General features: G+C 45.2%; 1 protein-coding gene across 1 annotated transcript in view; it reads left to right on the forward strand.

Moving 5' to 3' along the window:
• The first annotated feature begins 943 nt into the window (after positions 1-943).
• Positions 944-23999, forward strand: part of KIF26B (kinesin family member 26B) — a 518142-nt gene continuing 495086 nt past the window's right edge. The window contains 2 exon segments of the mRNA XM_070385372.1: positions 944-1895; positions 2730-3131. Coding sequence (XP_070241473.1) covers positions 1833-1895; positions 2730-3131 — 465 coding nt within the window. The 5' untranslated portion in view covers positions 944-1832.

A 23999-nucleotide genomic window follows, 5' to 3' on the forward strand; every position in this document is an offset into this window, starting at 1 on the left:
GCAAGGGCTGCGGCGGGAAGGGCGGGGGGCGGGGAGGGTGGTGGATGGCAGCGCGAGGGATGCACGAAGGAATTTCCCCCCGAGGAAAGCAGGTGTGGGGGGCGTTGCCACTTCCAGAGGGTTCCAGCACCCTAGGATATTGTCTTCCTGCCCTCTCCGTATCTCAGGGAAACTAGAGACTGGAAAGCCCCAGGCGTCCTTTGCACCCTCGCCTGCCCCCAGGCCGGGTACCCCCCGGGCGCGGAGATGCCATTACACCTCACGTGATACCCGCACGGGGCCGGTCCTTCAAGAGGCGTCTCGCCGGGTGTTAATTAAAGGTCACAACAAAACAGACCTGCGGGCTCACTAGAAGATTTGTCCTCTCGGGAGATGAAAAATGACACCCTGGAGCAGTTACGTGTGGAGCCCGGCAAATGCCGGCTTCCTGGGCTCTGGGCTCTGCGCCGGGGGCCGGAGGGGAACTGGAGAGGGCGATGACTGGGTGCTCCCGGGACCGGGTGGACCCTGCCTGCTGGAAGAGCCGGGATCGGGTGCCGAAGGGACCCCCGACCGAGACGAGGCCAAGGCCAGCTCGCACACACCCCTTTCCAGGCCCGCGCCGTCCCTCAGTTTCCCTGCCGGGTGGCTGCCCGCTTGCTCCCCGGGCTCCTGCGTCCCAGCCCTGGGCGGCGGGGCACAGCGCACACTGGGTCGCGGGCAGGCTGGGGCGAAGGCCCTGTTCTCCCGCTGCGCTTGGGAGGGTGGCCCCCCGGCCGGCCCGGCTTAGGAGGGCAATTCCAGAAAAGGTTTGCAGGGCAGGTCTAGGAGAACAAAGGGCGGGGGGAGGACTCGGCATATTTGTGGACTTGTTTGTGACTCAATCCCTCTTACACGGCGTTTCAAAGGCAGAACTGCAAGCCTTGCCAGGAAGAGAAAGAACTTGGGGGCGGGGAAGCTCGGGCGCATTTCTGTCCGGCTGCACTCGCTCGGCTCTGCCCCCAGCTCCAGTCTCGCGCAGTGCTGTTTCATTAGAGCCCTGGACCCGGGCCACTCACCAGCAACTTCCCCGCACCGCGCGAGATTTACGACCCCATCCCCCGGCTCTCGGCCTCGGAATGTCAGGCAGGAGAGCCGCAACATAAAATGGATCCCGGCAGGCGCGGCGGCGGCGGCAGCCAGGCGGCGGGCTCCCTGGCGGGGCCGCGGTTCGCAAGGATCCGCGCTGCGCCTGGGCGCACACGCGCGCCCTGACCGCGGACGCCGGCCGGGCCACACCGCCGCCCCTCTCTGCCCTCGCGCAACTGTCAGGCAAAGCGGGACGGCGGATATTGGCTCCCCCACACGCCGAGGCTCCTCCCCGATCTGGATCTTTATATTTTGGGAGAATTTCTTTGAACTCAGTTACCAAGCTCCGCGAAAGGAGACAAGTTCCCACAGCCGGTTCGCTGGCAGTAGGCGAGGCGGGGGTCTCGCCCACCTCCTCAGCAGCTGCCGTGTGTCCCGATTGTACTCGTCTTTTCCCTCGTGGAGGAAAACGGACTCACTAGACTAAGGAAAATGCCAATTATCTGGATGTGACCGTGAAAAGAGAACGTGTGACTGGAGGAGGCAGAAGAGGAGGAAAAGCCTTATTTGAAGAGAAGAATAAACCAAGCACTCCAACCCTTCTGCAAATTAGTGCTGTTACTTCTGGGGTCCATCTGCTTTTATCCCCCCAACCCCTCCATTAAGAAACCTTGACTTGAGGGCCAAGAGAGAGCCCCCTACCACTGGGCATCCTTCTGGGTTGGAAGACCTTTTGGATGTAGCGTTGGTGGAACATTTAGACACTCTCCTCTGGAAAACCCACCATGAATTCGATAGCTGGGAATAAAGAGAGGCTTGCAGTCTCCACCAGGGGCAAGAAATACGGGGTAAGTTGTGACGGGTCTAATGCGGAGATGTGTTACCAGACTCTTTCCCGACCGGGGTCTCCCTTTCTGGGTAACGTGCGGCCAGGGCAGGGCGGCTCCGAGCTCTCCTCCGGCTGCAGCGGCGCCTCGGCCAGGCCAGCCAGGCGTGCGCGCGCGGAGGCGGGTCTGCCCGTGAGGACGCCCGCACACTCGCCTTGCCCTCGGAATTTTTGCGGCCCTCTCGTCCCTCCTCTTCCCCGCATCCCTAACTTTTGCAGTATTCCTGACTTCCAAGCAGAGTTAAGTCGAATGGGAGGGTTTCCCACGAAATCTCCGCAGCTCTTAGGGATCGTTTCCCTGGAAAAAGGAAAACCTTTTATTTACCTTCAGTATCCAGAGGGCTGTACCCCGAATTAATACAAATCCAAAAATCACAGTCCTCCCCCCCCCCGCCCCCCCTCCCCCCACACACAGTCTTCCAGAATCTTAAACGTGGGCTCCTTCTGGGATGGGTGCTGGGTTCAACAGCGCGGGGAGCTGAATCGGTGTGTTCCTCTGCAGAAACCATTGAAATTCTCTGAGCGAGCGAGTCCCTATCCTCCAAATCGGAGGAGTACGCCGGCGCCCGGGAACCGGCGCAGGGACACCTGGACGACAAGAATTCACTTAAAGACAATTAACCAGACAGATGGAGGCAGATTTGGCCGCAGGGCCCGGAGCGGTCCCGATCGCGCCCCTGTTGGCGCTGGGCCGGGGCCTTTGGTGGCACGCAGATCCCCGGGCAGGCGGGAGGGTGGCCCTGGGCCGGGGCGCGGGAGCCCGGCGGCCCCTGACACCCGCGTGTCTCCCCTGCAGGTGAATGAAGTTTGCTCGCCCACCAAGCCCGCGGCGCCCTTCTCCCCTGAGAGCTGGTACCGGAAAGCTTACGAAGAGTCCCGCGCCGGGAGCCGGCCCACCCCCGAGGGCGCGGGCTCGGCGCTCGGCTCGTCGGGGACCCCGTCCCCGGGCTCAGGTACTTCGTCCCCGAGCTCCTTCACGGGTTCCCCGGGCCCCGCCTCCCCAGGCATTGGCACCAGCTCGCCGGGCTCCCTTGGCGGCTCGCCAGGCTTCGGCACGGGCTCCCCGGGCTCGGGCAGCGGCGGCGGCTCCTCCCCCGGATCAGACCGCGGCGTCTGGTGCGAGAATTGCAACGCCCGCCTGGTGGAGCTGAAGAGGCAGGCTCTGAAGCTGCTCCTCCCGGGGCCCTTCCCGGGCAAGGTGAGCGCCGCCGGGGACGGGACGGGGCTGGCGGGCCACAGCTGCGCGCGCCTCGCCGCGGCCGGGGGTGGGGGGACCTGCAGCGCCACGCGATGCTCAGTTGCAGACGGGTCGTTGGCTCCGCCCGGGCAGCTCTGGGCCTCGGGGGGGGGGGGGGCAGATCCCGCGCGTCTCCGCCGCGAGACCTTCCTCCGGCTCATTGCTTGGATGGTGCGTGCGCAGTTCCAGGCCTCGCTGTCCACCTGGGTTGCCCAGGTTATCCTTCCTGCCTCCCTCCACTTCCCAGAGTGCCCTTTCTCTGCCCCCTGCACCCGCCCAGCTATCCGGATGGACCCGCGCAGTGCTACCTTTCCCCGAGACGCTCGTCCCCCGCGTGTCCACAGACCTTAGCCGCGTGTTAGGCCGGGGACGTGCTGACACCAGCTGCGGGGATTCGGCGCCCAGCCGCCTGCCTCCTTACCACCCCTCCTCCCCCAATACCCACCTCCCCCTGCTCCCCAGCCCTCCGCAGGGGCACTCATTAGATTTTTCTCCCCACCCCAATCCGTGCTCCTTTACAAAAGTGTCGGTGGGAGCGGTAAAAGCAGGCTGATATTTAGGAATTGGCATTTCCCATTGCCTATTTGTGGTCCTTCCTTTCCAGGGCTACCGGAAAGCCAGCATTCCCCCAAACCTGTGTGTGTCTGTCAGATGAAGACTAAGGGGTGAGGAGCTTCTCTGAGCGCGGCTCACCCCTGTCTGCTCGAGCACTGAGCATATTGGCTCCTCCATGGCAACCTTGCCAGCGTTGTGTGTGTCCAGAGCCCCCAGAGTGTAACACAATGCAATTGTATTTGCACTGTTGGGCCTAAGTACTATCAAATGAAAATATTTACTCTTTCACTTCAAAGAGTTTTTATCAGCCGTTAGAGAGAAATATCAAGAAAACAGCGTGAATTGCTGTAGAGAATTCTGACACTGTTCAGTGGTATTTTCTGATTTATAGTTCTGTGACTTTTGAAGTCAAGTGTTGTGATTCTGAGTCGTGGAGCTTAGGAATAAATGCATCTGCTGGCCATTTCTGCTTTATCCAAACACACACATTGATGTTTTCATATGCAAGGGTTAAATTAAACAAATACCCACAGAAGTTGTAAAATTTTAAACGTGGAAAATTTCCACCAAGAGAATTGGTTTTATGAATCCCGAATTTAGAATAATTAACTTGTAGATTGTTGTCAGTATGCCATTTTTGTAGTTTGATAATAAATCTGTCAGGACACCCCCAGGAATAAATCTCAGGGACTCTAAAAGCTTATTTCACTCTTGTAAGCCCTATCCTATGATTTAACACCAGCTTTTCACTAACAGATTTATTTACTCTTGTGATTGTTTATCAGTATTCTTTGATTTTTTTACTGCATTCAAGGAACTCTGTTAGGCAAAGCAATAAAATAACAGGTACCTGCAGTCCTTGTCCACATGGAGCTTGTATTCTAACAGAGGATAGAGATATTGACCACAAAATGCACAACTCATAATTTATTTCCATTTGTGGTGAGTACAACAGAGGACGAGTGTGGGGAGCTATAAGATTGTATAACCAGACTAGACCAGCTGGTAAATTATTAAGAACTTTGGTTCTTAAAGATATATAGTATCTGATTTTTGGCAATCCTAGTAAGTTGCAGTCTACCAGTTTATTCTAGAACATTCTTGCAGACCTGTTCTTAGAGTAGCTTGTGTTGTTGCATGCTCCTTGTGTGCAAAGGTAAATTACAATATACTCTTTTCATAAAAGTGGTGGGAGGAAAGGAATTCTATAGGAAGAAGAAACAAATGTTGAAACTTAAATGCATCCATCAAGTTTTGTGGAGTCATGTGACAAAGTAGATTTTTGGTTTTGTTAAAGCAGCCTGGAAAAATCATTCTCAATGCAATAAGAGGCAGCTTGATATTTGTGCCAGTTTTATTTACATGATGAAATAAAACTGATGCTGGGAAACTGATGACATTGTCAGTGAGGGCTACAGAAGAAACGCTGGATCTGGGGAACCTCAATGCTCTACACCAACTTACTTCTTGATCCAGGTGCATCAAGAAGAGCGCTGTCAGTCTTGGGGACAGTCACATGGGGTCACTTTAAGGGCACACATGAATTTGCCCGGAGTTTTAGATGTGATATGGCACAGTCAAATATGACATTTAGTGCAAAGGAGAGCACACGACTCCGCCAGAAGCAAGTGTTACTCAGATGACCTCACTGTTAGTAAAGAGGTATGGGGCCAGGATTTTAAATACAAATCCTCTGGCTGTCTCTGGGAATAGTCATTTTAGGTTTTTTTTTTTTTCCTTTTTAAAATATTGGTACCCTCAGACTAGGTAATATTTCCATTACACCTTTGAAATTTGCAGTATTTTAACCAAACAAATATTGTGTTCTCTCAAGCACCATGGATGGAGGCCCAAGTAACTCTGACACAAGACCTTTCTTCTTCCCAGAGCCAGATTTATGAGCGAACTGTGAACCTCCATCGCCCTCCGGCACAGAAGGAGTTAATTTTCATAAGAACAAGAGATGTCATTGTGACTCCAACATGTAGTTTGCCCTGAAGAGTAAGGGTCTGAAAGATAAAGGCATGTTTTTGAGGGGTAATTAGCAAACATCATGTAATTCACTTATGATTTTTAGCTGTACATGGGGACTCTTTTCTTACATAGAGTACTACATTCTATGAGGGGGTATGAAGTCTCCTAGGTAAGTGTTTTAAAGGTAAAGGCAGAATAGCACGTCCAGGAACCTTATTATTTTAGAGTTGGCTTTGGTTCTTTCTCTACCACTGATTTATTTTGTGACACTGAGTAAATCGGTTTTCCTCTGTATTTTTAACTTTACTGTTTTTTCCTTAGTGTAAAGGAAAAAAATGATTCAGACTCTAGGTGACCTTTCAAATGATTAGAATGTCAAAAAATGATTTTCGATAAGGTTTGAAAAGTGCTTACATTCTTCAGAGAAAGACAGGAAGGTTTATGATTATCAATTAGACAAGATTCTGTGGGATTTATGTTTTGCCGAATTTAGGGCTCTTCTTACAAAATATCCACTTTCAATATCTGCCTCCGTCAGTACATTTCCCAAATATCATACTGCCATCTACATTGTCACGCTGTGCCCATTGGCAGAGAGCAAGCGCTGTTGAAGTCCTCCAGTTTTGTCTCTGAAACAGTTGGTTAAGAAGGGGAGGTGAAGTGCTGGTGAGCTCATGCAGGGGTGTCAGGCTGGTCCCAGGAGTTAGACACTGGCTCTGGTGGCCTGAAGTGTGGACACCCTGTTCTGAGCACACTCAATACTGGACATGTGACCACTGGAGAATGAGGCTTCTTGGCAGAAGACAATAGGACTTGGAGGTTTCTAGCTTAGGTAACTGGGGGTGGGGTGGGTAGTGTTAACTGAGGCAGGAAATGGGAGGAGAGACAGATTTGAAAGGAACTCAAAAGAAAAATCCTACAGATAGAGGAGCCTGGCAGGTTAAAGCCCAAAGAGTCCGCAAAGAGTCCACAAAAGACTGAGCATGCATGCAATACAATACAATTCATTGAGTACCTGCTGTGTGGCATACTCTTTACAAACAGTGTCTCACTGGAATAACTGTAGGCATCAAGTATTATCATCTGGATGCTGTAAATGAGCCAATTGATTTCCAAAGAAGTTGAATTATTTTCCCAACCTTTCTCAGCTTAGTCATTGCTGCACTGAGATTTGATGGAATATGAAGCCTGTGGTCTTTTTTGTATGCCACTGAGTCTTGCCTTTACAGAGTAGCACGAAGTCTGGAAGCAACATTAGAACTTCCTTCTTTCTTCAGAAGCTCTGCTGCTGCTGCTGCTGCTAAGTCGCTTCAGTCATGTCCGACTCTGTGGGACCCCATAGATGGCAGCCCACCAGGCTCCCCCGTCCCAGGGATTCTCCAGGCAAGAACACTGGAGTGGGTTGCCATTTCCTTCTCCAATGCCTGAAAGTGAAAACTGAAAGTGAAGTCACTCAGTTGTGTCCAACTCTTATCGACCCCATGGACTGCAGCCTACCAGGCTCCTCCGTCCATGGGATTTTCCAGGCAAGAGTACTGGAATGGGGTGCTCTAAACAGTATTAAAATATTAACATGAAGGACCTAAGAGTATATCCTGGATTTGGAGGGCATTGAAGAAGCTGGAAATCAAATTCATGACCTCAAGGACTTGCAATACAAATTAGAATACAAAACACAAACAATCAAGCAGCATACCCTGAAGGCAGTTATGAAAGGGTCCTTCATCAATAAACTCTTGACATCTTCTTTGCAGAAGAAAGACTCTAGTGGATTTGGTTTTCCATGCACTGAGTTTGTGGTTTCTGCGAAGAGAGAAAAGAGTAGAGGGAGATTTAAGAATGAAACAGACCTGGGAATGTAGAAGGGGCAACTGTGAGCTTCAATTTAGTTCAGTCGCTCAGTCGTGTCTGACTCTTTGCTACCCCATGAATTGCAGCATGCCAGGCCTCCCTGTCCATCACCAACTCCCGGAGTTCACTCAAATTCATGCCCATCCAGTCGGTGATGCCATCCAGCCATCTCATCCTCTGTCGTCCCCTTCTCCTCCTGCCCCCAATCCCTCCCAGCATCAGAGTCTTTTCCAATGAGTCAACTCTTCACATGAGGTGCCCAAAGTACTGGAGTTTCAGCTTTAGTATCATTCCTTCCAAAGAACACCCAGGGCTGATCTCCTTTAGAATGGACTGGTTGGATCTCCTTGCAGTCCAAGGGACTCTCAAGAGTCTTCTCCAACACCACAGTTCAAAAGCATCAATTCTTTGGCACTCAGCTTTCTTTATAGTCCAACTCTCACATCCATACATGACCACTGGAAAAACCAGAGCCTTGACTAGATGGACCTTTGTTGGCAAAGTAATATCTCTACTTTTGAATATGCTATCTAGGTTGGTCATAACTTTTCTTCCAAGGAGTAAGTATCTTTTAATTTCATGGCTGTAATCACCATCTGCAGTGATTTTGGAGCCCAGAAAAATAAAGTCTGACACTGTTTCCCCATCTATTTCCCATGAAGTGATGAGATCAGATGCCGTGATCTTCGTTTTCTGAACGTTGAGCTTTAAGCCAACTTTTTCACTCTCCTCTTTCACTTTCATCAAGAGGCTTTTGAGTTCCTCTTCACTTTCTGCCATAAGGGTGGTGTCATCTGCATATCTGAGGTTATTGATATTTCTCCCAGCAATCTTGATTCCAGCTTGTGCTTCTTCCAGCCTAGCATTTCTCATGATGTACTCTGCATAGAAGTTAAATAAGCAGGGTGACAATATACAGTCTTGACATACTCCTTTTCCTGTTTGGAATCAGTCTGTTGTTCCATGGCCAGTTCTAACTGTTGCTTCCTGACCTGCATACAGGTTTCTCAAGAGGCAGGTCAGGTGGTGTGGTATTCCCATCTCTTTCAGGATTTTCCACAGTTTATTGTGATCCACACAGTCAAAGGCTTTGGCATAGTCAATAAAGCAGAAACAGATGTTTTTCTGGAACTCTCTTGCTTTTTCCATGATCCAGCGGATGTTGGCAATTTGATCTCTGGTTCCTCTGCCTTTTCTAAAACCAGCTTGAACATCTGGAAGTTCATGGTTCACGTATTGCTGAAGCCTGGCTTGGAGAATTTTGAGCATTACTTTACTAGCGTGTGAGATGAGTGCAATTGTGTGGTAGTTTGAGCATTCTTTGGCATTGCCTTTCTTTGGGATTGGAATGAAAACTGACCTTTTCCAGTCCTGTGGCCACTGCTGAGTTTTCCAAATGTGCTGGCATATTGAGTGCAGCAGTTTCACAGCATCATCTTCCAGGATTTGAAATAGCTCCACTGGAATTCCATTACCTCCACTAGCTTTGTTCGTAGTGATGCTTTCTAAGGTCCATTTGACTTCATATTCCAGGATGTCTGGCTCTAGGTGAGTGCTCACATCATCGTGATGATCTGGGTCATGAAGATCTTTTTTGTACAGTTCTTCTGTGTATTCTTGCCACCTCTTCTTAATATCTTCTGGTTCTGTTAGGTCCATACCATTTCTGTCCTTTATCGAGCTCATCTTTGCATGAAATGTTCCCTTGGTATCTCTAATTTTCTTGAAGAGATCCCTAGTCTTTCCCATTCTATTGTTTTTCTCTATTTCTTTTCATTGATCACTGAGGAAGGCTTTCTTATCTCTCCTTGCTATTCTTTGGAACTCTGAATTCAGATGCTTATATCTTTCCTTTTCTCCTTTGCTTTTCGCTTCCCTTCTTTTCACAGCTATTTTTAAAGCCTCCTCAGACAGCCATTTTGCTTTTTTGCATTTCTTTTCCATGGGGATGGTCTTGATTCTTGATCCCTGTCTCCTGTACAATGTCACGAACCTCAGTCCATAGTTCATCAGGGACTCTATCTATCAGATGTAACCCCTTGAATCTATTTCTCACTCCCACTGTATAATCATAAGGGATTTGATTTAGGTCATACCTGAATGGTCTGTTGGTTTTCCCTACTTTCTTCAATTTAAGTCTGAATTTGGCAATAAGGAGTTCATGATCTGAGCCACAGTCAGCTCCCGGTCTTGTTTTTGCTGACTGTATAGAGCTTCTCCATCTTTGGCTGCAAAGAATATAATCAATCTGTTTTTGGTGTTGACCATCTGGTGATATCCATGTATAGAGTCTTCTCTTGTGTTGTTGCAAGAGGGTGTTTGCTATGACCAGTGTGTTCTCTTGGCAAAACTCTATTAGTAGCCTTTGCCCTGCTTCATTCCGTATTCCAAGGCCAAATTTGCCTGTCACTCCAGGTGTTTCTTGACTTCCTACTTTTGCATTCCAGGCTCCTATAATGAAAAGGACATCTCTTAATGATGCTCTGCAGGTGCTGTGCTTAGTCACTCAGCCGTGTCCGACTCTTTGCAGCCCCATGGACAGAAGAGCTACAGTCCATGGGATTCTCCAGGCAAGAATACTGGAGTGGGTTACCAAGCCCTCCTCGATGCATTGCATCAGCCTTTCAAATAGCAACACCTGAGTGAGTTGTTTTTTGCCTGGTACAGACTGTAAATCATTTGGATTGACTTGTATCACTTCATGGAGAACACAATGGCACCCCACTCCAGTAGTCTTGCCTGGAAAATCCCATGGATGGAGGAGCCTGGTAGGCTGCAGTCCATGGGGTCGCTAAGAGTCGGTCACGACTGAGCGACTTCACTTTCACTTTTTACTTTCATGCATTGGAGAAGGAAATGGCAACCCACTCCAGTGTTCTTGCCTAGAGAATCCCAGGGACGGGGGAGCCTGGTGGGCTGCCATCTATAGGGTCACACAGAGTCGGACATGACTGAAGCGTCTTAGCAGCAGCAGCAGTATCACTTTAGTCAGTAAAAAAAAAAAAAAGGAGTAACTTACTGGGTTTATTTTGTTTCTTTTCTAGGGCTAGTAAGTGAAAATGGTCAGATAAAATTTGTTTTTTTTAAAGTCTTGGGATTTTAAGTGAAATCAGTCCTTTTACCCATTGTAGCATCCCCATGTATAAATGTAAAACCATCTCATATGCATTGGCAAGAGCATCTTTTCTGTTTTATTCACAGTTGAGGTACCAAGCCAGAAATAGGTACCAAAGAACAAATCTCCCAGGTGGGGACTATCCTAGATCCTTTTGAGGTCTGTGACAGAATTTTTGAATGGACAGTGTAAACCCTATGAAACATCAGTCCCTAAGAACTCCCTGGAGTAAGCAAAAAAAATTCCAGGTTGGCAGAAGGTTATCAGACATCTGCTCATTTCCATATCAATACAAGAAAATCTTTTATGTAAAAAACAGTGCAGAACTACATTCCTAGCTGAATTTTCCCTGGTCATATATTCTGGATTCATTTATGTCGCAGAAATAACAGGAGGATTAGCCAGACATACTGAGAAGAGTGGCCAGGAATCACAGAGATTAAAGAAAGGAATGTGTCAGCAGTTTTAAGAACACCAAACAAGGCTCTAAATAGCCAGGCCGAAAGTAAGTCTAGACTTGGGAATATATATATATATATATGTATATACACACATAACATATATTTTTTTCTGTAGTTTTTCAGTTTCAAAACAGGGGTATGAAAAAATAACTCCATTTAAAAGATCCTCTAGAAGCCAATGTAAGACTGTTTATAAATAGATGTTGAATTTTAAATACTTACTAGTTATGAGAAAATTCTATCTGAAATCTTCTAAGAACACATGGTTATGCTTCATTTGAAACTTCCATTTTGGAAATATTTTAGATAAGGGATATGCTAATAGATAATATGAATAGTGAAAAAGTCCTGTAGCATTTGTCATTAAAGCCTTTCTGAAACATTTTAGGGATTATAAAAACATTCCCAGTAGAGACGTGTGAGCAGTAATATCTTCTTTAAGGCTTATTAGTAAGCTATGGAATAATGGCATTTCATTCTACCAGACTTTTAATTGTGAACCAGCATGGTCAGTTTTTATAGTGATTTAATTCGCTTTGTAAAAATCCCTGGCCTGTAGTAATTTCTTCCACACTCATTGCAGATAGGATTATTGCATTAGAAATGTGATTTTTTAAATGGCTGAGGCTGGTAATTTGTCAGCATTTGGCAGGATTAAGTCAATAAAATAGGCAACATTAGTTGCTCTTTGGCATTATATCACAGATCAAACTGAACCATTCATCAGCTGATAATAATGGTGATGGTAATAATGATGACTAATATTATCATTTAGTAATAATGATGACTAAAAATGGCTGGCAATTATCATCTAGTATATGCTAGGCACTCTACTAAGATACATAAACATATGCATACATAAAATCTCATAGCAAAATGAAGATGAATCTGATTTCTTTTCTTTACCCTGGAATTCCAGGTGATTGATGTGATCTAGGTCACAAAAGGAAGCATCAGTGAAGATACAGGGACCAGTGAAATCCAAGGATGTTTCCCCTCCAAAGCCATTGAGGGGATATTAATATTACTAAACAATTCATTGATATTAATACACTGTTGATACAACTGCCTGAGTGGGAGACCCTTGCTTGAGGGAGAAGGTTGGGACTATTTTTCCTGGTGACGTCACTTTCAGGGTGGGGGAAAATAGTGAGGTTGTCAGGATCCTGAGCTGATTAATTTTCTTGAATGTATTGGAGGGGGTCAAAGGGACTTCCTTATACTTACATTCACGTGGCTGAGCCTCTTGCCAGCCCTTCTCAAAAGCCCTGCCTGAGGGCCCTTGGGGACCACCGGAGAGCTCGAATTCTTCAGCTGGACCGTCAATGCTGAGACAGCAGGATTGCCAGACTCGACCCTGTTTTGTCCCGGTAGAGACTGCACTGGGTTGTCTGTGGGGTTCCCAGTCTGTTTTCAGGAATACAAAGCTAATTTCCTTTTTATCACTGTCTTGAGTCACAGGCTAATCATAAGAATCTTTCCTTTATTAAAAAATATTTTCTGTGTGGTCTTATTGTGGCAAAGAAGCACTGTTTAGAATGGGCTCCCATTGATCTTTCAGGCTCACATGTACCAATCAGAAATAATACTGTATTTGTGTAGGTACAGAAGGACAGAGAATACATCTCTATACCTAAATTGCTTTTGAAATATTTATCAAAATAGTAAATCATCCTCCTGCTTGCCATTGCCTTTGGGATGTTCTAGGACCCATCTAAGAAAATTGGATTTTGAATAATGGTTAGAAAGGTTGTCTGTCTGCCTTTTCCAGGTTATAAAGGAATTCACCTATATTTTCTTTGAATATTTGTAAGGTTTCCTTTTTAATAGTTATATCTCTGATCCATTGAGGGATTATTGTGGTGTATATTAAGAGGTGTAGATCAATTTTGCCCTTTTCTAAATGTCTATCCAGTTGTCTCCAAACTCCTTATTAAAAATAATGATAATAATAAAATATATGTCTTTCCCTCATTTTATTTGAAATATCTGTGTTCATAAACCAGATTTTCAGTAGTTGGGTCTACTTCTGCGCCTTCTGTTATGTCCCATTTATCTGTCTTCTCATGTACGAATTCCACACTATTTTAATTATAGAAGCTTTGTACCATGTTTTAGTATTTGGCAACACTGGCTTTTCTCTCTCCCAAATAATGCCTTTCCTTCCTAGTAGCTTTCTGGTTATTCTTCCTGACTATTTTCCCACATGAACTTTAGAATCAACTTTCCTAACTCCATAAAGTTTTTAAAAATCAGGACCATGTTAAGTTTATACATTAACCCTGGGGGATTTTTGGCATCTTTTTGATGTTGACTCCTTCCTGAGAACATGGAATGTCTTTCCGTTTGAACACATCTACTTTTCAGTAATTTTAAAGGTTTTTCTCATAGAGGCTTTGCCCGTTTCTTGTTAAATTTATTTTTAGGTATTCCTTTTGTTGCTTTTATAAATGAGCTTTTCACTTCCATTATCTCTTCTAATTGATGTTAATATATAAGAAGGACAGTATATTAATTGTATATCCTGTTGTTAGATTCTATTACTGTGTTCATTAGTTTTTAAATTAGTATTTTTGGATTTTCTTTCATGAATAGACATATCATAACTCTTCTCCTTTGCGATTTTTATTGATTCTAGTAGTTCTCTCTTGTTTGTTATATTGATTTATGCTTCCAACACAATGTTAAATGGTAATGTATGGTGGGCATATGTATAGCTTTTTCCACTAAGTAAGATGTTGACCTTTGGACTGAGGTCTATATATATATTTTTAACAGTTAAGGAAGTATCCATCAGTTCCTATTTTATTTAGTATTTTTAGTCAGAAATAGGTGTTATATTTTGTCAGATGTGTCTTCAGTATCTATGTAGATGATCATATGATTTTTCTCCCTAGATCTATTAATATTGTGAAATATTATCATTGCTTTCCTGATAATGAACCATCCTTGCATTCTCATAATAAATTCCACTTGGTCACAACATATTTTTTGAATATGCTGCTGGGTTCAGTTTGCTAATATTTTATTTATGGTTTTTTCCTGTCATATTCATATTCCATAAGCACTTTTGATTCCCACTCATGTACCAGCTACAGTACTATGCCACCTTATAACCAAGATATGAAAAAGACTAAGAACTCCTGCCCTAGAGTAACTCCCAGCCTAGTATTAGAGATATACAAGAAACCAAAGAGGGTGCAGCATATTAAATGCTGGACCACGGGCTATGGAGGCTGCTGGAGGGGGTGAACAGCGAGGTGAGCCTTGAGCTGGCTTTGACAGAGTAGGAGCATTGCATTGAAGCATCGGCATTCCAGGAAAGGGGAATGGTGAGCATAAGGCACGCTCAGTATCCTGGGGGAATCACAGTGGTGCATTTCTGACATTGCGCAGTGCGTGCATGGGTGAGTGACAGGCTGGGAAGGTGGCAGGGAGAGAATGAAGGCCTTGCAGTCCAAAGAATCTAAATGTTATTCTATAGGCAGCCATTGAAGGGCTTTCAGGAAGGGAGTGAGATGATCAGATACTCATTTGCTCTGGTAGGGAGAGAGAAGCTGGGTTGGAAAGGCAGTGCATGGAGTTCACTGGAGAGGCCCCTCCCTGTGGCCTGAGTGAAAGCTGGTGCACACTTAACTGAATTAGTGGCAGTGGGAATGAGGAAGAAGCCTGGACCCAGAGTAGACAACATCTTGTCCATAGAAAACCCATGGCAATGGCAGCTGAGAAATGGGGTGGGGAGGAGAGGAGAGGAGGGAGTTGAGGAGTTCTTTCAGATTTCTGGCAGGGCAAGTGTGTGGGTGGTGGTACTTTTAATTGAGATGGGGAAAACAGGCAAAGAGTGGGTTTTGTTATTGTAGGTCTGATTTTTAAGAATGGGTGTGGATACTAAGATTGGTTTGGGCTCTCTAGAACTTAAGATGGAATGTTCCAGTGGGGTCCAGCGGGGCTCTAGAGTGGATTCAGGGCTAGAGCCATGGATCTGGGAAGTGTCAGGGTGAGGATGGTGGTGGAGTCCACAGATGGGGTGAACTCTTCAAGGAGGATGTGTATGGTGATAGACGGTGAACTATAGAGTTGTGGGATCCATTGCTGTTGAAGGGACAGGCAGCTTGAGGAGGCAGGGAGACAAATCAAGGAGAGGCCAGAAAAGAGGGAAGAAAATAGGAGAAGGTGGTGTCATGGAAGCTGAGGGAGGGGGTGAGCTTCAGAAGGTAGGGTGATGAAAGGTCAAAAACCTTGGAGAGATTGACGAGGTAAGGGCTGAGGTTTCCACTGAATCAGGAATCAGGAGGAGGTTGGGGATTTTTGTTAGAAGTTTCTGGCACTCTGGAGAAAGGCAGGCAATTGTCATTGTGTATCCAGGAGTGATGAGGACGTCTGAGGCAGCTCAGAGTTGTTGAGGACACCGAGAGGTTAAGAGAGATGCATTTTCTGAGGCTCTTATGACCTTAAAAAAATGAAGCGCTGGGGTCAACAAACCTTGGTGCAAAACTCGGCTGCATCACTGAGTGTGTGACCTTGGGCAAGTCACTTAGCCTTTCCAAACCTCTTTATTCTCATCTTTACAATGAGGGCAATGTTGGGGCCCCATCAGGGTTGTTGTGAGGAGACAGTGACATTGTGAGATGACATCCAATCGTCACTTTCTGTTTTATTCCAATGACTCCCCACAGGAAGTTGAATTTTATGAAAATTACTTCCTTTCCTCTTTCTCTTCCCTTCCTTTCTTCTTCTCTCTTTTTCCTTTTGCCAGTTTCCTTTTTCCTGACACCAAAATGGGAAAGCAGTTGTCAGAGAAGATGGAACTATTCAGCTCATCTCCGTTGTTTTTCTTCACCTGCAAGTGAATCAAGCATCTCATACTTGTTTATTCATTTATAGGGTGTCTCCACAGAACCGGAGCTTGTTTGAAGAAAATCGCTTCTCCTTTTAGTTGAGATGCCATGAATATAGATTGAGATTCTTTGTCACAGATGGATATCCTCCCCTTTAAGCCCTGCCCCTCTCGGAGGCCCCCCTAGGGAGCACCGCAGACACCGAACTTGGCATTTCCGCTCGGCTGAGTGAGGGAGACCAGACGTCCCCCAGTGCCTGCGCATGCGATGTGCAAATCTGAGCAGCACCAGGAATTTGGGCTTATCTGCCTCCCAATCCAGTTTTATCTTTCTCAGACAGTTTTCTTTGCAGTTATACTTTGCTGATCCTATCGCATGGATTCCGCCCAGACCCTGTGGAGAAGTCTGGAAATAAAGACACCCTCCCCCGCCAAGCAGTATTTCCTGCACATAATCTCAGCTCTCAGCGCTGTAGCTGCCCTGGGTAGAGAGCGTTGTTGTAAACTCTTGGGTAGAGAGCGTTGTTGTAAACTCTTAAGTAGAGAGAATCGATATTCTTATGCTGCTCTATAGGTGAACATTTCAGAAGGCTCTGGGGTAGAGTAAGTTCTTTTGATAAGCAAAACTATATGTAAATATATTTTAAGTATTATAGACTAACTTACAGACGAAGGACTGCTTATATACATCTTTTCTACTTAATGGAGTTTAAGCTCAATGTTGTCGTTGACTGCAAAAAGTTCTTGTTAAAAGTTTCAGTTCTCCACACAGCATGTTTTTAAAAGCTTTCCTAGTTCTTACACACAAAATATCTTTATTTTTAAAGCATGAATTGCGAATAACCAGTTTAAATCTACTTTGCCACCACAGGGGTGAAAAATGTAAGCATTGAATAATTCTTTATCTAATCTGAGTGCTGTCTGGGATTTGTAGCTGCTAACTCAGGATTTCTTGGAAGATAACATAGGAATTTATAGGGCTTGAGGTTTTCCTGTGAAGTTATTCCATCTTTTAATTAGCGGTGATGAGCAGCTACATTTTCCCATGAAACGGGATCATCTTATTTATAGCGGTTGCTTTCTTTAAAGTTGTAATCACTATTTCTCTACTCCCTGCTCCATCTACCTGGTGGTTTCATGCAGCAGGAGGAGACTTACTAATTAACTGATAAGAAACCACCACCACCAACAATAACAACCAAAAGCTACTGAGCTATCTAACCAAAGAGTTATACATTGCTCAGTTGTGTCCAACTCTTTGTGACCCCATGGACTGTAGCCGGTCAGGCTCCTCCGTCCATGGAATTCTCCAGGCAAGAATACTGGAATGGGTAGCCATTCCCTTCTCCAGGAGATCTTCCCAACCCAGGGATCGAACCCAGGTCTCCTGCATTGCAGGCAGATTCTTTATCATTTGAGCCACCAGGGAAGCCTCTACAGAAAATACGTAGTTGAATTCAGGCAAATGACTAGTAACTGCCATTATTTAATGAAAACTAATCACCTGCTTGGTTCAGGTGTGTGTCTTTTCATAGAAGGATGTCTCAATCCTGAGCACAGCAGCTGAAGAGGTGGCCTTGAATGTCTTCCCTGTGGACCCACGGCTGTGAACTTGAACATCCCTTGTTTCTGCCCAGCCAGGCAGTGTGGTGATGGAAACTGAGGGAAGGGTAGAAGGGAGAGGAATTAGATAGAAGGAGAAGGAGGAAGGACAAGAGAGTGGGTGAGTATACAGAAATAAAAGGGTGAGTGGCTGTAGGCATTGGAGGCTGTCTACAGTCCCAGATGTTGAGGTGCAGTTGGGCCTCTGGCAGTAATAAGCACTGTGGCCTTGGGCAACAGAATAAAGCTTGTGCTTTATTCCTCTTTTGTAAACCAAGGGGGTGGAATCAGTGGTCTCTAACTGCTTCCAAGCCTGTGAGTCTCTGAAGCTGGAGGGAAGCCCTAAGACTTCATGGAGCCTAATATTTGTCCCCAGATTCTAGAGGGATGTGCTTGACAAAGTCCTAGATGGATTACTGGCTGAATCTGGAGCCTGAAGCTGTTCCATGGGTTGGCACACCTGTGGGAATCCCACCCTCAGTCAGCCAAGGTGTGTCCCCCTTTTTCCCATTCAGAGGAAGATACTTGTTGGCATCACCGTGGCTGATATTTCTGCCTTTGGAATTCTGATCATATTAATAAACTGACTGACAGGATTCTTCCTATTTCTTTTTTCTCCCTAAGTTTATTTGCATATAATTTTTAAATTTCTTTTTTAAAATTTCATTTTTAATTGGAGGATAATCACTTCACAATATTGTGTTGGTTTCTGCCATACATCAACATGAATCAGACATAGGTATACATATGTCTTCTCCTTCTTGAACCTCCCTTCCATCTCCTACCCCATCCCACCCGTGTCAGTTGTTACAGAGCACCAGATTTGTGTTCCTTGTGTCATATAGCTGTTTCTTTTTTTTTTAATATATATATTTTATTGAAGTATAGTTGACTTACAATGTTTCAGGTGCACAGCAAGGTGATTCAGTTATACAAATACACATATATTATTTTTGAAATTATTTTCATCATAGATTATTATAAGATATTGACTATAGTTCCCAATGCTATACAGTAAACCTTTGTTGCTTGTTGCCTATCTATTTCTTAATTAGAAATCTAGCATTCTATTCATACTAAGTCAAACAAGTGGGATCAAAATGTCATAATTTTTTTTAGTTAGGCAAAAATTCATGTTTTCTAAAATATATATATTATCAGTTCAGTTCAGTTCAGTCACTCAGTCATGTCCAACTCTTTGTGACCCCATGAATCGCAGCACGCCAGGCCTCTCTGTCCATCGTCAACTCCCGGAGTTCACTCAAACTCACGTCCATCTAGTCAGTGATGCCATCCAGCCATCTCACCCTCTGTCGTCCCCTTCTCCTCCTGCCCCCAATCCCTCCCAGCATCAGTCTTTTCCAATGAGTCAACTCTTCGCATGAGGTGCCCAAAGTACTGGAGTTACAGCTTTAGCATCATTCCTTCCAAAGAACACCCAGGGCTGATCTCCTTTAGAATGGACTGGTTGGATCTCCTTGCAGTCCAAGGGACTCTCAAGAGTCTTCTCCAACCCCACAGTTCAAAAGCATCAATTCTTTGGCCCTCAGCTTTCTTCACAGTCCAAGTTATACCTATATACATATGTATACAAAAGCTTTTCTACTACACTTGATAAAATCTTGAGAAAAAACCTTAAAAAAAAAAAAAAAAAGGAAGAGATGGAGAAATTGGAGAACATAAATGGGAGCACTGAATGTGAAATAGAAAAGTGAAGCAAACTAGAAAAAAGTAAAAGATCATATAGTCCAGTTGTTTTTCAACATGACTGCTCATTAGAAGACTTCTTATTGGAGAAGGCAATGGCAACCCACTCCAGTACTCTTGCCTGGAAAATCCCATGGACGGTAGGCTGCAGTCCATGGGGTCGCTAAGAGTCGGGCACGACTGAGCGACTTTACTTTCACTTTTCACTTTCATGCATTGGAGAAGGAAATGGCAACCCACTCCAGTGTTCTTGCCTGGAGAATCCCAGGGATGGGGAGCCTGGTGGGCTGCCATCTATGGGGTTGCACAGAGTCGGACACGACTGAAGCAACTTAGCAGCAGCAGCAGCTCATTAGAAACATATCTGCAGCTCTGGAGAAAAAAAACAATACCTGAGCATTTGTATTTTTCAAAAAATTTCAAGATAATTCTGATATGCATCTGAATTTTAAAAAGTGATTACAGGTTTTTCTGTTAGATTCTAGTTTTGGTGATATAGAATTCTATTATTTTTCTGTTGATCAATCATGATACAGTGATATTAAGTAAGTAATAGTTACATAATCACAATAGTAAAAGATGTTTATCAATTTTCACAATCAATAGCCAAATAAAAAAGGTAATTATACTTGCAAGCCATAATGGGAACAAGATTAACTTAACAATATAAAATACGTGCAATTTGCGGGGGGCAGGGGATCAAGCAGAGTCATGTGGCAAGTGAAAGTGCATACATGCACAGGTTTTCATCCACCCAGTCAGCCTGTGTCTTTTGGTTGGTGCATTTAATCTATTCACATTTAAGATAATTATTGATATGTATGATCCTACTACCATTTTCTGAATTGTTTTGGGTTTATTTTCTGTAGGTCTTTTCCTTCTCTTGTGTTTCCTGCCTAGAGAAGTTCCTTTAGCCTTTGTTGTAAAACTGGTTTGGTGGTGCTGAGTTCTCTTAACTTTTGCTTGTCTGGAAAGCTTTTGATTTTTCCATTAAATCTGAAGGAGAGTCATGCTGGGTAGAGTATTCTTGGTTGTAGGTTCTTCCCTTTCATCACTTTGAATATATCATGCCATTCCCTTCTGGCTTGTAGAGTTTCTGTTGAGAAATCAGCTAATAGCCTGATGGACATTTGCTTGTATGTTATTTGTCATTTTTCCCTTGTTGCTTTTACTATTTTACCCGTCTTTAATTTTTGTCAGTTTGATTACTATGTGTTTCGGTGTGTTCCTCCTTGGGCTTATCCTTCTTGGGACTCTCTGTGCTTCCTGGACTTGGTTGACTATTTCCTTTCCCACATTAGGGAAGTTTTCAGCTATTATCTCTTCAAATATTTTCTCAGGGCCGTTCTCTCTCTCTTCTCCTTCTGGGACCCTTATAATGAGAATGTTGGTGTGTTTAATGTTATACCAGAGGTCTCTTAGTCTTCATTTGTTTTCATTCTTTTTTCTATATTCTGTTCTGTGGCAGTGATTTCCACCGTTCTGTCCTCCAGGTCATTTATCTGTGCTTCTGCCTGAGTTATTCTGCTATGGATTCCTTATAGTGTATTATTTGTCTCTGTTTGTTTGTTTTTTAATTCTTGTAGGTCTTTGGTAAACATTTCTTGCATCTTCTCAATCTTTGCCTCCATTCTTTTCCAGAGATCCTGGATCATCTTCACTATCATTATTCTGAATTCTTTTTCTGGAAAGTTGCCTATCTCCACTTCATTTAATTGTTTTCCTGGGATTTTATCTTGTCCCTTCATCTGGGAGATAACTTTCTGCTTTTTCATCATGATTAACTTTCTGTAATATGGTTTTTGTTTAGCCACTGTGAGGCTGTGCTTTTTCTTCCCTCTTCTACCTGCCCTCTGATGGATGAGGCTAAGAGGATTGTGTAAGCTGCTTGATGGGAGGGACTGGCAATGGCAATAACTGGGTCTTGCTTTGATGGGCAGGGCCTTACTCAGTAAAGCTTTAATGCAATTTGCTGCTGATGGGTGGGGTTGTACTCCCTCCCTGGTAGTTGTTTGGCCCGAGGTGACCCAGCCCTGGGGTCTATGGTAGGATTCATGGCGAGTTCTAATGGCTAACTCAAGAGGGTTTATGCCAAGGGGGACCTTCCAGTGCCCCTGTCCCTGGTGAGCCCCTGCTGCCCCACGCCTCCACAGGAGGCCCTCCAACACAAGCAGGGAGTTTTGGTTCAGTCTCCTGTGGGGTCAGTGCTCCTCTCCTCTGGGTCTTGGTGTGTGCAAAGTTTTGTTTGTGCCCTCCCAGACTGGAGTCTGTGTTTCCCACAGCCCTCTGGAAAGCCTATAATCAAATCCCGCTGGCCCTCAAGGCCAGATTCCCTGGGAATTCCCAGTCCCTTTGTCAGATCCCCAGGCTGGGAAGCCTGACATGGTTGCCTGGAGCGAGAACTTCTTTGGTATTATTATTTTCCTGTGGGTCACCCACTCGGTGGGTATGGGATTTGATTTTATCATGATTGCACCCCTCCTATTGTCTCACTGAGACTTCTTCTTTGTCTCTGGACACGGGGTATCTTTTCTTGGTGGCTTCCAGTGTCCTCCTGTCAATGGTTTTCAACAGCTAGTTGCAATTTGGTGCCCTCTCAGGAGGAGATGAGCGCACTCCTTCTATTCCACCATCTTGAACAGTAAGCCATATAGCTGTTTCTTAATGAAGCTATTTACTGTCTTCTGTATTTGTGAGCGGAAATCAACTTGGCAAACAAAAGGACATTTGATTTTATGAGAGCAATTTGATAAGGAATTTTGAGAAAAAGGATTGCCTTAGATATAAGGATTGCTTATAGTTAATCTTCCATTAGGAAATCTGCCATACTTACTAGGTTTTAGAAATGATTTGTGAGGAGTTCTCACTAGATAGCACCAGAATTCCAATCATTTCATTCATTATTCTTAAAAAAAATATACATCTTAATGTTTTTGAAAATCCTTTCCCCCCTTTGCTTTGTTCTTCTCTTTTCTGCTCCTTCAAATCTCTAGACAAGGTCATAATTACTTAGACCGGTATTTACACAGCCCACGCCCATGACTTGGGTCTCATAATCCTGTTGTTTGGATGCTGTGGTCTGCAAAGGAGATGGCAGGTAGCAGATGCTGAGTGAACAAGGCCCACTGAGTTATTAACAATTTCATTTTTCATCTTTAGCCTGGGTTGCTTGTTTAAACTGTCCACTTCCTGGGAAATGTTTTCCTAATTCTTCTTTCAACTACAATAATTTATATTTTTGTTATAGTCTAAACACAGCTCAGGGAGGACAGATATTAAAAGCAGGCCTTCATTTGGCCTTTCCCAGACCAAAGCACATTAGGACTTGGGGGCAGACACAGCAGGAGCAGGCTCAGGACAGGGGAGCAGCAGGCATGGGACAGGGGAGCGGGAGGCATGGGACAGGGGAGTGGCAGGCGCGGGACAGGGGAGCGGCAGGCGTGGGACAGGGGAGCGGCAGGCATGGGACAGGGGAGCGGCAGGCATACCCCCTGTTGCCCTAGTTCTCCAGCTCAGTTCCCTGGTGCCCTGTTGTTGTTGTTGTGTAGTTGCTCAGTTGTGTCTGACTCTTTGCGACCCTATGGACTGTAGCCCATGGGCTCTTCTGTCCATGGGATTCTCCAGGCAAGAATACTGGAGTGGGTTGCCATGCCCTCCTCCAGGGGATTTTCCCAACCCAGGGATCGAACCTGGGTCTCCTGCATTTTGGCAGGCGGATTCTTTACCAATGAGCCACCAGGGAAGCCCCTTGGGGGCACTCACAGTGTATCCTGCAGCCCAGCAAACCCTACATGTGTCTCTCTTGATTCTGTTCTCAGATACCTTATCCTTTATTTCTCCTCTTGCTCTTTCTTCCTAAGTTCGCACGTGTAATTAGTTGTGAAGTTTCTAGGAAAAAGTCTTTCTAATAGGCGGTGCGTGCGCCTGTGTGTGTGCATGTACACACTTGGCAAGAACCCTGCAGGAAGCCTACAAGTTGATGACACGGTAGACATCCTGTCTCAGGTTTCAGACATTGTTAGGCCGAAGCTTTTATTGGAGGTCAAGGCAGCTAATAAAGTAGGGTGTGCAATTAACAGGGCATTCAGCACAGAAGGATGGCTAACTGTCTCAAGGGCTGGGAGCGCAGGAAGGGTTGACAGCTGCGAGTCTGCTAATGATGGCTTCGTGAGCATTTTTTTTGCAGCCAGGGTGGTAAATGTAATACAAAGGCACTGTTTTAATGCGCCTCATCAGCTCTCAGCTTCCTGTGAGAGCATCCACTTGCGGGAGGAAGTTGCTGGTTGTGGGCATTTTTGTGGTGGCAGTTTGTGCTAATTTACTTTTTAAAATAGAGTACTCAGGGTTATTAGTGAATCTCCGTAATACCCATCTTTGTTGGTCAGGAAGAGGGTGACAAGATGATGGCAGGATTCAGGAGGTTTGCCCAGGGTCACCCAGAAAACCTCATGCTCCTGACTCTCCATCGGTTTCTAATAGGATTTATTTACGCGGTTGTTTTGCCCCTGTGGCTCTCCTTGACTCTGAGCCTTGGGAGCACAGTAATCAAATCTTATTAATTTTACCCAGTAGACAGTGATTGTTTTCTCCACTACATGAATTCTCCAAAAATGTCTGGCCTTTGGAATAAAAAAAATCTCTTTTTCGCTGCTGTGTGATGAAAACCTCACTGAGGATAAGGCAAGGTGAGAGAGGAGGGGGGTGTTGGCAGTGTGTAGAGGGCGGGA

The sequence above is a fragment of the Bos mutus genome, chromosome 16 (genome assembly GCF_027580195.1).
Source record: "Bos mutus isolate GX-2022 chromosome 16, NWIPB_WYAK_1.1, whole genome shotgun sequence".
Lineage (NCBI taxonomy): Eukaryota > Metazoa > Chordata > Mammalia > Artiodactyla > Bovidae > Bos > Bos mutus.